This window comes from Equus przewalskii, chromosome 11 (genome assembly GCF_037783145.1).
Source record: "Equus przewalskii isolate Varuska chromosome 11, EquPr2, whole genome shotgun sequence".
In the NCBI taxonomy this organism is placed as follows: Eukaryota; Metazoa; Chordata; class Mammalia; order Perissodactyla; family Equidae; genus Equus; species Equus przewalskii.
In genome coordinates this window covers 33,801,798-33,815,330 of record NC_091841.1, presented here as the reverse complement: position 1 = coordinate 33,815,330, position 13,533 = coordinate 33,801,798, and the positions used below count along the sequence as shown (strand labels likewise).

The 13,533-nt window shown below is 56.1% G+C and overlaps 1 protein-coding gene across 8 annotated transcripts in view; it reads left to right on the top strand.

Annotated features, from left to right (window-relative positions):
• MOB2 (MOB kinase activator 2) overlaps positions 1-13,232 on the top strand; it is a 63,893-nt gene extending 50,661 nt beyond the window's left edge. For all 8 annotated transcript variants that reach the window (XM_070565946.1, XM_070565947.1, XM_070565950.1 and 5 more), the window contains 4 exons: positions 4,286-4,446; positions 5,369-5,462; positions 11,280-11,404; positions 12,180-13,232. In XM_070565946.1, the coding sequence (XP_070422047.1) occupies positions 4,286-4,446; positions 5,369-5,462; positions 11,280-11,404; positions 12,180-12,490 (691 nt within the window). In that variant the 3' untranslated portion in view covers positions 12,491-13,232. The remainder of the gene's footprint in view (positions 1-4,285; positions 4,447-5,368; positions 5,463-11,279; positions 11,405-12,179) is intronic.
• Positions 13,233-13,533: the final 301 nt, after the last annotated feature.

Genomic DNA, 13,533 nt, shown 5'->3' with positions numbered 1-13,533 from the left:
GGCAATTCCATCTGGCCTGTGGCCAAGGCCTTGCCAGTCGTCCCTCCACACCAGGGACTCCGCCTCTCGCTGGATCGAGCAGTGTGGAAAGAGCCAGAGAGGAGCTCCGCCACAGCCCCTGGGTGGACCTCTGGGCCTGGGCTGGACGGAGCCTGTTTCAGAGCCAGAGCCTATGGGGTGGGGGGCAGAATTCTGTTCTCTCCTCTAGGGTGTCTGTGGGGACAGAGGGCAGGCACCACTGAGGTGTCTTGCAGCAGCCTGTTCCACTTTGAAGGCCATTGTGTGTTTTCTGAAATCTTGAGTCAGCTGCTGCTGGTGGCAAAGGAATGGGGCTGGGCCAGGGCCGCTTCTGCCACTCAAAGGGACCTTCTCTGCCATGTAGGGGACAGAACTTGGGGTCAGAGAGACTCAGGTGTGGCTGGGCTTCTGGGGCCCCTCTTGCACGGGCCCTTCCTGGCGCAGAGGCCCTGTATATCCCCAGACAAGCCCCAGACAGGCTTGTCCCTTGGTCCTGCCACCTTCTGGTCAGTGTCCATTATCTGCTGTCTGCCCTGTGAGACTGAGTGAATGAAGACTCAGTGACCAGGATCCAGAGAGGTCTGGGCTGGCTGACAGGTCATCTCAAATTGTGCCGAGGTCCAGGGGCCCCAGGCCAGCTCTGGGTGATGGGAGTGAAACTCAGGGGAACCAGCTTGTGGAAGCTAAGCTCGGGGGTCCTGGCGTGCGCCTGCCTGTTTGTTGCTGGAGGTGAGGAGGCTGAGACCTTCTGACCACACGGACTGCAGCCCAGGTCCTGGCGCCCACCCGGAGCTTCTGAGGCCCATCTCATGGAGTGTAAACCCACAGGTCCTCCTGGGACTGCCTCACCTGGCCCCTCTGAGAACCGAGGCCTGCAGGGGCTCACGGTCTCCCCTGGAAACAAATGTGCTGGCGTGAGGACATCACACTCTTAATAAGACAGCGTCCTGGAGCAGGCCTGCACACGAGGCCCCGGGATGCCCTGAAGTGATGGCGGTTCCTGCTGGCGCTCTGCCCATGTAGCCACTACTTGCAGGCTGATGCTGACAGGGGTTCCCTGAGTCATTAGGTAACATGGTTCCTAAATGGCAGAGCTGAGGGGAGGGGTGGGTCAGGCAGCCCACTTCACAGCCTGGGCCCCCACCACTCCCCATCCCTACACATGTGATCATAGGCCCCTCCAGACCTGGAGGTTGAGGCTCAGCATATGTGGCCGGCCAGGAGTGGCCACAGCACAGGCCAGGTGTGCATCAAGGTGAGTTGCGGGCAGGTGTGCACTTAGAGCACAGGTGAGGGAGTCAGGGTCTGCCTGGACCAGGCTCATGGTTGAGAATCTCTCCGGTAGTTGGATACTCAGGAGTGACCGAAGCCGAGGCTGGTATGGGGTTCAAGGCGCACTCTGCAGGCTGGTTCCTCGTGCCTGGGGCTGTGTGCACGGGGAACCTTCCAACCTTCCACTGCATGTGACTCCATAGCAGAGACCCAAGGTCAGGAAAAGGGCTGGGGCAGGCAGCAAAGTGGCCCGCCCATGTCCCAGGGGAGCGTCTGAGGGCGTCAGCAGAGCCCTGGGTGCTCTCACCCCTCTGGGGAAGGCTGAGAGCCTCACTGTCCTGGGCTGAGGGCTGCAGGGCCCCGAGAACCTAATGTCCACACTTCTCCCCAGTGGACACCCCCACCCCCCACCTCTGGGACCCCTGAAGTACCTACTGCATGTGTGCGTGCCTGTGTGGTGTCCACATCTACACTCCAGCCTCAGCCCACTTAAGCAGGGCAGGGAGCCCTGGGTCAGGAGCCCTAGGTCAGGTTCCGTCCCACCCTGTCCCCAGGACACTGCGGTCCTGCCTGGCACTGGCCACTCCCGGCGCTGCACCCAGAGGCCGAGCATACGTCGCCTTTTAAGGCGAAGATCTGCTGTGAGAAGCCAGAAGGAAAACATTTCCCTGGCATTCGGGGAGCATTTTTCCTTCCTGTTTTTTTAAAATAAACCACTAGCAACTTTTCAAAACAGGAGAAAGAAAAGGACAGGGTCAAGGAGCTGCAGAGACCTTTCACCCCCATGCAACAACCTCCCCTCCCCCCAAACGTGGGCCTCACCAGGCCGGCAGGGGATAGGGATGCACAGAGAACCAGACTGCAACAGGTTCTCAGCACAGCCCCGAGGGCCCGTGCCCCACGCAAGGCCTGTAGTGCGTTTTCATCGGGCAGCGTGGCAGCGACAGGCCAGGAGTGGGCAGTTTGCTTCTCCTCCTGTAGGTGCTGAAGACCACAAGGGTGTGAGCTGGTGGGGCCCGGTCACATGCACTGGCTCCTAAGCCCAGGCCCTCAGCCTGCCTGTCCCCTGCTCACCCCCCAACCACAGCCCTCCCTGGTTTGCAGGAGGCTGGGCCAAGGAGAACAGCCCTCAGTGCAGTGGGCCCAAGGCTATCCCGACATTAGTGCCCACTGCTCTGCCCAGCGGGAGTGTGCCCACTGCTGACCCCTCACTACTGCAGGCAGGGAGGCTCTGTAAGAGGGGCTCCTTCCAGGACACACGCAGACCCTGCACTGGGCACGTTGGTCCGATTCTCCCTTGGGGCAGTGCAAGGCCGTGTCCCTCAGGCCTGTGGCTGCTCCTCAGGGCAAGGGGCCTCGCTAGGTGTTCTGTGCCTGCCCTCGGTTGCCCTCCGCCCGGTGAAAGGGGCCGCCTCCTACGTTATGCCCCCTTGAGAGTTTATAACCAAAGGTGGCCTTTTCTGGTCAATGACAGTATTGATTCGAGGTTAGTTTTCTAAAACTCATGATGTGTGTCATTAAAGAATTCAGTTGTTCAGTTAAGAACCAAGAGACTAATCCATGCTGTTAGGGATTTTTTTCCTTCGGTTTCCTCAAACTTTCCCCCAGGAACCCAATTCTAAACTTCAGAATGCTGGAGAACCCCTGTAGGTTGGCGGAGACCACAGCCTGCCCACTGCTGACCGTGGACAGTGAGGGGCCAGCAGAGGCCCCCGCACCATGATATTGGGTGGTCGCTGCTGGGACGGGTGTGTCCGAGATGCGCAGCCCTCTGCAAGACCCACTCACTAAGGGCATGTTTTGTCCGTTGTGGGCTCCCATGTACAACAGACACAGTGACTTGTGTCAAACCCGGCCTAGGCTGGCATTCCCAGCCGCGGGCTCTGGGTTGCTCTGTCGGGCAGTGTACTTCTTGGGGGATGCACTACCTCGTTGGCCTGCCCCGGCTACATGCACCACAGCCCCGGTTCCAGCCTCACGGGCAGCCAGAGGGGGGCTGGTTTTGTGGCTACGGCCTCCCCCACTGTGGAAAGGATGGGCCCCTTCAGCACCCAAGAGCTTTGGTTCATGGGGTTTAGCTACTGATGTTGACTGTATTCTAATGAAAGCAGACATCTCAAAAATATGTATTCATTTGTGTAAAAACATGTATCCGTTTTGTGTTTATAGCAGCATATTTTTATGGAAAAGAACTATTTCCTAAACAAAAAATTTTAGTGAGAAATGCTCCTTTCCGCCACTCTCTGTGACATCCGGCTTCCACCTCCCTCTGCCCCTACCTGGCAGCCACACTGGTTGCTGGGGGAGCGTGACAGGTGTCCCCCAAGGAAGGGGGGCAAGTGGGACAGGTGTCCAGAGTGAGCCCGGGACCATGATGGTAGGAGGCCTGCAGTGGGGTGAGCCTCGGGGTGTCGGGCACACAGCAAGTGCTGAGTAGGCACGGGCCGCTGGGCCATCTGCACAGAAGGACGCACACCTGCATGGTGGGACTGTGCTCAGAGGCTCAGAGCCCAGGTGAATCATGCCATCCTTGTGTCCTGTGTGGTTGTCCTGCGTTGGGACCCCAGGCTCAAGGCATGGGCTAAGATGGCTGCAGGGCTGTAGTGTCACATGTGGAGCATGGGCTGACTAGTGTGGCTCCCACCCTACCCCTTCAGTGGGCCCAGAGCTGCCTGCCTGCCCTGGGTTCCAGGCTTGGCCCCTTGACTTCAGGCCTCCAGCTGGTGTCCTTACATCTCCTTCTCCCCTCTCAGAGGCAGGATGGCTGGCTCGTTTTGCATAGGTCCTTGGTGACGGTGGGGGAAGGCATGGGCGTAGGGCAGCTTCCTTCCACTTCTGGCACCTGGTGGGAACAGACTTTCCCAGGGTGTTGTCCCTGGAGACCCCCTTGGTGTGCCACTGGCAGGGACAGCCTCGCTTGTCTCCTGGGGCCCGGCCTGTGGCTTCCATGTTTCACTTGCCATGTGGTGATTCCATGCCCCCTTCTCACTGGCAGGAAGTCTAAAGCAAAGCCTAACGGGAAGAAGCCTGCAGCAGAGGAGAAGAAGATGTACCTGGAGCCTGAGTACACCAAGTCCAGGATCACAGACTTCGAATTCAAGGAGCTGGTGGTGCTGCCCCGGGAGATCGACCTCAACGAATGGCTGGCCAGCAACAGTGCGTGTGGGAGGGTCAGCCCATGCATGGCAGATGGCAGTGGGGCGCGGGGCGGGGTGGGGGTACCACAGCTTCTGCAGCTGGCAGGGAAGCAGTGAAGGTGGTCTGCTTCCTCAAGGACTCCCCAAAGCTGGTGATCAGCTCCCCACCCACTGCAGAGATTGTGCGGCCTGAGTGGCCCACTGCTAGGCAATAGCTCCCCAGGCAGGAAGCTGAGGCACAGGATGGCCAGCTGTGCAGTGCACTCGGGGTCCCACAGACAAAGGGGCATCGGTGTGGGTCCTGGATGCACAGAGGATGGGACACCAGTGCCAGGGAGGGACTGTGGGGCAGGAGGGCAGCTGCGAGGCTACCAGTGCTGGGTTGTGGGAAGGCCGCAGCCCATGGGAGAAGACAGCAGATCTCATCCCACCCACTGGGCAGGCCCGGGGCTCAGGGCTCATAGAATGCCACACGGAAGGTCGTGGAACCCACAGGGAGCCATTCTCTGAAGTGGGGTGGGCTTCATGGATGGTGAGCTAGAGTTGCCATCTGCATTAGTCAATGCCAAGGCAGATGTCCCTGATCCAGTTGTTGTTTGTAAGAGCAGGGGTGTGGGTCCCAGGGCCCTGACCTCTTGCAGGGTAGGGGGCATGTTGGTCTGCCCCCACCCCTCACAGAAAGGACTCGGATCTAGATGCCCACCAGCTCTTTGCGCAGCTTGGTGCTGTCCAGGCCCGTGCCCCCCACCCCTTGCATGGTGGCAGCTGGCAGCCAGCACCCAAGGCGAGTGCTCCACGCTGGGGACTTGTCTTGTCTCTGATAAGCGCTGGCTGCCCCAGGGTCCCAGGAAAGCTCTGTTGCTCCCGGGCCTGTGGGCAGTGGAGACAGGAACGATTCCGCGGCAATGGTTTTCATGCCTGGTCCTTCTCTTCTCTACCAGCCACGACATTTTTCCACCATGTCAACCTGCAGTATAGCACCATCTCGGAATTCTGCACAGGAGAGGCGTGCCAGACGATGGCCGTGTGCAACACGTGAGTTGCTGCCTGGTTGTGGCCTGGCCTGTGGGAACTAGGGTGGGCTGTGGGGCCGCAGCCTCTACTGCAGCACCCGTCTTCTTAGACCCCACTCTCACTGTGTCCCATGCGAGGCCTCCCAATGGTGCAAAGCCTTCCTCAACCCTGTCTTCCTGCTCCAACAGGGCCCAGGGCCTGACAGGAAAATAGGACACAGCCCATCAGGGAAGAGACACCCGTGATGGTGTCCCACTGGGACCCGGGACACCAGCAGCCGGCCAGAGACTGACAGGCTGTGTTTCTAGAGGCAGGGATGTTTCCACAGGACATGCCCAGGCTGGTTTCCTAAGACAACAGCACCATGAAGCTGGAAGTGCTTCCCTGCTTCAGTTAATTGTCCAGTCAAGTAACGGCTCTTCCTCAGAGCTCCTGCTTTGTGAGGGAGGGAGGAAGGAAGTGGGTGGTGAGGGCTGGGTGGAGGAGGCCTTCTCCCTTGGCTGGTTTCCTGGAGCTGGGATGCCTTCTTGGTGACTTCCCAACAGACCAGGTGCTGGTCATTCTCTTCTGGAAGCTCGGGCAGATGCATTTCCTCAGGAAGCAGGCATCCCTGAGGGGCTCCAAGGCACCCTGCCAGCTTTGTGGCAGCTCTTTATTTTCTTTTTTAAAGATTTCATTTTTCCTTTTTCTCCCAAATCCTCTGGTACATAGTTGTGTATTTTTAGTTGTGGGTACTTCTAGTTGTGGTATGTGGGATGCCGCCTCAGCATGGCTTGATGAGCAGTGCCATGTCCGTACCCAGGATTTGAACCAGCAAAACCCTGGGCTGCCAAAGCAGAGCACACGAACTTAACCACTTGGCCACGGGGCCGGCCCCTCGCAGCAGCTCTTGAGCACGCTGTGGTAGGAAAGCTGCCACATGGCATGGACTTGCCACCAACTCCGAGTAGCATAAGTGATGGAAGATGGCCTCAGGCCAGAGGCTGGGTCTATAGGGGCTCAGCCTGGGGGTGTGTGGCAGAGGAGGAGGCACAGAAGCTCCTTTCTGATGTCTTCTTTTCATTGTGAGGGCCTGCAGGTCAGACACTGATAAAAGTGTATGTGAACTCCCAGCCTCTGCTGGTAAACACACATTTGTGTGTGCCATCCTGGGTTCATCCTGTCCACAGACACTGCTGGCCAGGCTCCAGGCACAGTCCTGGCACAGACCCAGCTTAGACCCTGACAAGCTGAGCTCTGCTCTTGCTGAGAACCCATCAAAAGCCTCAGCACAGGCAGATGGCAGAGGGTGCCCCCTGTTGGCGTTCAGCCCTTCTGGGCACCACTTTCATGGTCCCGATGTGTCACAGGCTGGGGCTGGGTCATGTGGGAGCAAGTGCAGACAACAGTCAGCTCTCCACTCCTTATTCACCCAGAGACAGCTGCTGATGGGATGCTCAGGTGTCACAAGTGTCCCCAGCTAGACACAGCCAGGCATGGCCCAAGGGAGGGTGGGCAGTGCTGGGTGGGCAGTGCTGGCAAGCTCAGGCCAGGAGGATGTTGTGGTGGGACAGAGTGGTCCCTGTGGAGTAGACCTGGAGGCAGATGTAAGGTGGGCGAGAGCGCCTGAGAGCGTTTATGGCATGCTCAGGAGGACTCCTACAGGCTACGCGCCTGGCCAGGCAGTGACAGTGGTGGCCCACAGAGCGGGCAGGTGGGGAAGCTGGGGCTCCCCTGCTGCTCTCTTCCCACGTGCCTTTCAGGATCAGTGTGTTTGAGAAGAGCTTCCTTGACAGAGCATAGGGTTTGGTGTCAGGCAGACCTGTGTCTAGACATTGGCTCTGCCATGTTAAACTTGGAGATGCAGGGAACTTAAATCCTTTCCTACTCCTCCTCCTCTTCGTCTGTAACATACTTCATAGGATTGTTGTAGATTTGTATGAGTGGGTGTATATGGCCTTCCTAGGAGTCATTTGAAATCAAGACGGAAACTCATACAAATTGAGTTAAAGAGAAAAAGGGAGGTTTGTCAGAGGTCCACAGAGCCACTTGCTGTCCCACGACCAGCAAGTCCACCAGGGCCCGGAGTGTGGCTGAGGCCTGTCTCCACCTGGCTGGTGCGTGTAGGACAGAAACCAGAGGGTAATGTTGGAGTTCCAAAAGGAGAGGAGAAAGGGCCATGCCAAAAACATACTTGAAGAAATAATGGCTGGAAACTTCCCAAGTTTCTAAAGACACAAACATACAAATTCAAGAAGCTGAATGAACTCCAAATAGGATAAACCTGATGAATCCACATATGGACATGTCGTGATCAAACTGCTGAAAACAAGAGACCTGAGCAGCAGCAGAGCTGGTGGCACAGCACCTGTGGGGGCAGCAGTGGGAGTGACTGTGCTCTCACCAGAAGCCCTGGGGCCAGGAGGACGCACCATGGTGTTTCCAAAGTGCTGAAAGGAAAGAACCGTCACCCCAGAGTGCTCCATCCAGTGAAAATGCCCTTTGGGAATGAAGTGAAATTAAGCTACTTCTCAGGTGAAGGAGATCTGAGAGAATTCATAGCCAGCAGGCCTGTTCCAAAAGAATTGCTACAGGAAGCTCTTGAGACTAAGGGCAATGACAGCAGAGGGCACGTGGAGCGTGAGAATGGAGGAGGAGCAAGAGAAATGAGGCAGATGCTAGACTGCTTCTCTCCTCTCAAGTTCTCTAAACGCGTTTGGTGGGTGAGCGGAGTCAGAACTCTGCCTCCCGGGCTCAGCGTCTGCAGGGGGAGCACAGAGACAATGCAGCACAGGGTGGGCAGAGGGGCCAGACCGGGGCAGTTTCTGCGTTCCAAAGTGCAACATGTTGGTTCAAGTGCAGCGTGAACAATGAAGTGACTGTTTTATAATCCTTTGAGCAGCCACTAAAAAAGCCACTAAAAATGATATACTGAAAATCATAGATAAAAGGAAATACTAAAAAATAATCCAAAAGAAGGCAGGAAAGAGGAAATCTGAGGAATGAAAAAGGGACAAATAGCAGCATATAATGAATTTAAATTGAAACAGACCAGTGATCACAGGCCACATCCGTGGTGAGAATGTGCCAGTTACAAGACAGAGATTATAGGAACCAATTTGTAACGAGCCAGCCATGCAGCATCTACAGGAAACTCACTTGAGATGCCGTGACATGGGCAGGTTAAAAGGGAAAGGATGAAAAAGGGACACCAACAAAACACTAACTAGAAGAAGCTGAAGGGGCTCTATTAATACCAGACAGAGTAGACTTCAGAGCAAAGAAAATAGCTGGGATACAGAAGAAGATTGCTTATCTACGAAAGGGCCAATTCATCAGCAAGTATTGATCTTGAATGTGTGTGCACTCAACAGCAGAGCTTGTACACAAAGCAGACAGAACTGAAAGGAAAATCAGACAAAGGTCACGTTATAGTTGGAGATTTCAACACCTCTCTCTTAGTAACAGACCTAGCAGACAGAAAATCAGCAAGAGTATAAAGCTAATGCCGTCAGCCAGCTGGGTTGAATTGGCATTTATAGAATACTCCACCCTCATCAGCAAAATACACCTTCTTTTCGAGTGTACAGGGAATATTCACCAAAGTAGATCAGATCCTGGCTCATAAAACAGCCCTGGACAAACTTGAGAGAGTCAGAGTCCTACAAAGTAAGTCATCTACCATAATGGAATTAAACTAGGAATCAGTAACAGAAAGATAAAAGGAAAATCTCCAAACATTTGGAAATTAACTCACTTCTAAATATCCCTGGGTCAGAGAAGATGTCTCAAGGGAAATTAGAGAATGTTTTAAACTGAACACAAATGCAAATACAGCATACCTGAGTTTGTGGATGCAGCTAAAGTGATGGTGAGAGGGAAATTTATAGGATGAAATGCTTATTTAGAAGAAGAAGAAAGGTCGTAAATCAACAATCTAAACTTCCATATTAAGAAACTAGAAAGAGAAGAGCAAAATAAACCCAAATTGAGCAGAAGAAAAGAAAGAATAAGATAAGAGCAGAAATCACTGAAACTGATTTCTGAAAATAATAGGGGAAATCAATGGAACCAAAAGCTGATTCCTTGAAAAGATCAATAAAATTGATAAATCTTGAGCAGGATTATCAGTATAAGGAGTGAAGGGAGGGGGTCAGTATAAACCCAGCAGATAGTAAAAGGATAATAAGGAAAATCACAAAAAGCTCTACGTACATAAATTTGATAGCTTAGATTACCCGGATCAACTGCTTAGAAAGCACAAAATACCAAAATTCACCCAAGATAGGTAATGCAATAAGGCAAGAGAAAGGAATGAAAGGCATCCAAGTTGGAAAAGAGGAAATGAAACTGTCCCTGTTTGCAGACAACATGATTGTTTATGTAGAAAACCCCGAAGATTCTAGCAAAAAGTGGAATAAATGAATAAATTTAGCAAGGCCAACACACAGAAATTAATCATAGTTCTGTATACCAGCAGTGTACGTTGGAACCCAGAACTAATAAAACTGTACCATTTACAAAACAATGACATACTCAGGTATAAACTGTAGGAAATGTGCACAGGATCTGTGTGCTGGAAACTACAAAACGCTGATGGACAAAATCAAAGACAACCTGAGTAGATAGATATTCTGTGTTCGTGGATTAGTAGACTCAACATGCTAAAATGTCAATTCCCCCCAAATTGATCTGTTCATTTAATGCAATCCCAATTGAAATCCTGGTGGAGTTGTGTAGATATCAACAAGCTGGTTGCACAGTTTACATGGAAGGGCAGTCACTGGAATGGCCACAGCAATTCTGAAAAAAGGAACAATGAAGATGGGAGAATCCCACTGCCCAGTTGTAGGACTTCCTGTGGGGCAGTCCTGCCGGGGAGGGAGGGAAGATTCCCTTGTCTTCTCATGAGGAGACACTGAGATGGACTTTGTCTCCTGTCCTCAGATGGTCTGACACGGGGCTGCCCCGTATCATGCCCACGTCAGGCAGGAGGATAGAGCAGAGACCCCTGGAGGGGGGAGGGCGCAGGGGCAGGAGCTCTGGCTGGGGAGCCTTGCTGGATATTTACTTCTGGGGCAGGCAGGAAGTTTTGCAGGCTTCTTAGGGCTTTGCTAGACTCCTTTGCTCATTCCTGAGCCTTGTGGGGCACATGGGACGTGTTGGTGCCTCGTGGTGCCCCGGGGCGGCCCTAGAGCAGATGTGACATGCTGTGGTGGCCGTGCAGGTGCAGTCTGCCATTTGCTGCGTCTGGGTTGCTCCCCAGACCTTCCACATTTAAGTGGGCAGGGCCTGGTGCCTGAGTGGCAGTCAGGGCTATATGGGCGGGCCTGCCCATTAGTGTCGGAGCTGTGCTTTCCCAGTCTTGCAGCCAACCCCCAGCCCTGCCCCTGGCACAAATGAGCTATAGATGCTCAGGGCTGAGAAGAATACCTGGTTCGCACTAGATGGAGGTTGGGATTCTGGGTAGAGGCAGCAGCAGCAGAATTGTCTCCAGGCCGCTCAGCCAGGCCATGCCTTTTCTCTTGGCTGGGGTCAGGCTGGCTGTGGGAGATGGGGCCTCCTGCTGTCCTGGCGACAGGCCTGGCAGGGTAGCAGGAGTGGTGAGCCCTCATGACTGTCACCCAGGGGCACTTCGTGAGCTCAGGAAATCAGGGCCAGATTACTCAGAGCCTCGGGTCCCAGCTCCAGGAGGTGGGGGGACATAGTCTAAGCCAGTTCCAAGGCCGAGTAAAGTCAGATAAATGAGTGGGGTTGGCCGGCAGAGGGAGGGGTCTGTGTGAAGCTCGGGAGGCTGTGCAGCTGGAGGGGGGCCCGGGTCTCTGTGTGGTGCTGTGACCTGCCCTTTCTGCCCCACAGACAGTACTACTGGCACGACGAGCGGGGCAAGAAGGTCAAGTGCACCGCCCCGCAGTACGTCGACTTTGTCATGAGCTCTGTGCAGAAGCTGGTGACTGATGAGGACGTGTTCCCCACGAAATATGGTAGGTCTCTCCTGGCAGAGCGCCCCTGGGCACAGGGTGGGTGTGGCTGCAGCTAAGGAGGTGGGAGGGTGTAACCCGGGGAACTGGGCTGTAGTATGAGGCTGGCACCCTCCCGGCCAGGGTCAAGACCCCGCCCACCCCAGGCTCTGGGACCTGTGGCCTCCACTGCCCCCTGCAAGATATGGCTGTCCCAGCCACCTTGCTGGGGCTTGCGGGCTGGCGATCAGCAGCTGTGGCTGTGTCCAGACCTGGCCAGGGTGTGCTCTTGAGCTGCAGAGGGTGGCACCTGGCTGGCAGGAGATTGCCGGGTGCCTCACTTCCTTTCCTCCTCTGCAGCCCAGTCCACATAGGGAGCCACAGAGCATCTGTCAGGGAAACACATGTGACTTTGGGGCCGAGTCCAGGCTTTGGGTGGTGTGTGGCAGGGTTGCAGGCCCCTCTCTCAGAGGCGGCCAGTACAGCTCAGCGAGGACCCACCCTCCAGGCAGCCCACGAGATGCAGCTCTCAGAGGCCAGGCCTGGGGTGACAAGTCACTCAAGTGCCTGCTGATGGCCTTTCAGTAGAGGCTACAGGGTTGGGGGGCAGGCAGCGAGTGGGCCCTCCAGGCTGGTCCTGCAGAAAGTGCCGGGTTCTGGGAGGCTGGAGAAGCCTGTCTGGTCTCCTCGTTCCTGCCTGGTGGGAGCTGGGCAGGCACGTCCTTCCTCGGGCACCCGCCTAGGAGGGGCCTCAGGGACAGAACAGAGTACAGGCTGACACTGCGGCACCTCTCCCTAGGCAGAGAATTCCCCAGCTCCTTCGAGTCTCTGGTGAAGAAGATCTGCAAGTACCTGTTCCACGTGCTGGCACACATCTACTCGTCCCACTTCAAGGAGACCCTGGCCCTCGAGCTGCACGGACACTTGAATACACTCTATGTCCACTTCATCCTCTTTGCCAGGGAGTTCAACCTGCTTGACCCCAAAGAGACCGCCGTCATGGACGACCTCACAGAGGTGCTGTGCAGCAGCGGGGGCCGCGGCGGGGGCAGCGGGGATGGGGCTGGCAGTGGGGGCATGGGGGCACAGAACCACGTGAAGGAGAGGTGAGCCCCCGGCCAGCAGGCGTGCACGTGTGCAGAGAGACGGTGATACGGGTGCTGCGCGTGTCTGCGTGTGCGCACACGTGCTGGCACGCTCGGCTGGAGGTCGGAGGTGATGCTGGCCGCGGGCCAGCTGCACAGAGGGGGGCCCCCCAGAAGCCGGCGGGCACAGCACGTCTGACTCCCCGCCGTGGTTTCCTGTTGGATGGATAAGTGCCGCTTATCACGAAGAACCCTTGGACTTCCTTCACTCGCTCAACAAATGTTCATGGGACTGACGATCTGCGTTTCCTCCTGTGGGGTTCCTTCCTTTGGTCTTCCATGCGGCCCGGCCCCACCTCCCCCCGGGGCTCTGCTGTTTGAGAGAAATCCACCAGGAGGACGGGCTTCCCCAGGAGGCTTGACGTCTGGTTCCACTTGGTTTGGTTTTGTTTTCAGGGGTGGGGTTATTTTTAGAGATTCCTCCCCGGGTCCCCCCACCTCTCTCCTAGCGTAGCCTGGATCTTGGCTTTCAGGAGCTCAGAGAGGGTGGAGAAGGGGAGGCTGGGGGTGCCTGGAGGGGCCCCGAGCCTGTGGCCGTGTCCCCCTCCTCATGCCCCCGCAGCCCAGGAGGGAGCCTCTGGAAGCTGGGCTCAGGACCGAGGTGCCTGGGGCGGGAGGCCTGTGCAGAGACGCAGCTGTCAGCAGAAGGCAGCATCGCTCTCTCGGCCCACCTGTTCAGCGGTAATAAAAAGAATTCTCTCAGGTCAGTGCCTGTGTGTGTCCTCAGCGTCTTGGTGACCCATGCTGAGGGCGCTGGGGCCAGTGTGGGACTGAGGGTGGCCTGGCCCTGCACCCCGAGGCCACTGCCTGCTTCTCTGCCCACCCCACAGGTGGTCCCTGCACACCCCCTGGGGCCAGGCCCTTGCCTGCTGCCTGGGAGGTGTGGAGTTCTCACTGGCATCCAGGGCCCGTGCTGGCCGATGGCAGGCACTGCCCTTCTTGCCAGGGCCAAGCACAGTCTCCCCCTGCTGACCCGTGTCCACAGCGGCCTGCAGGGCCACAGGAAGC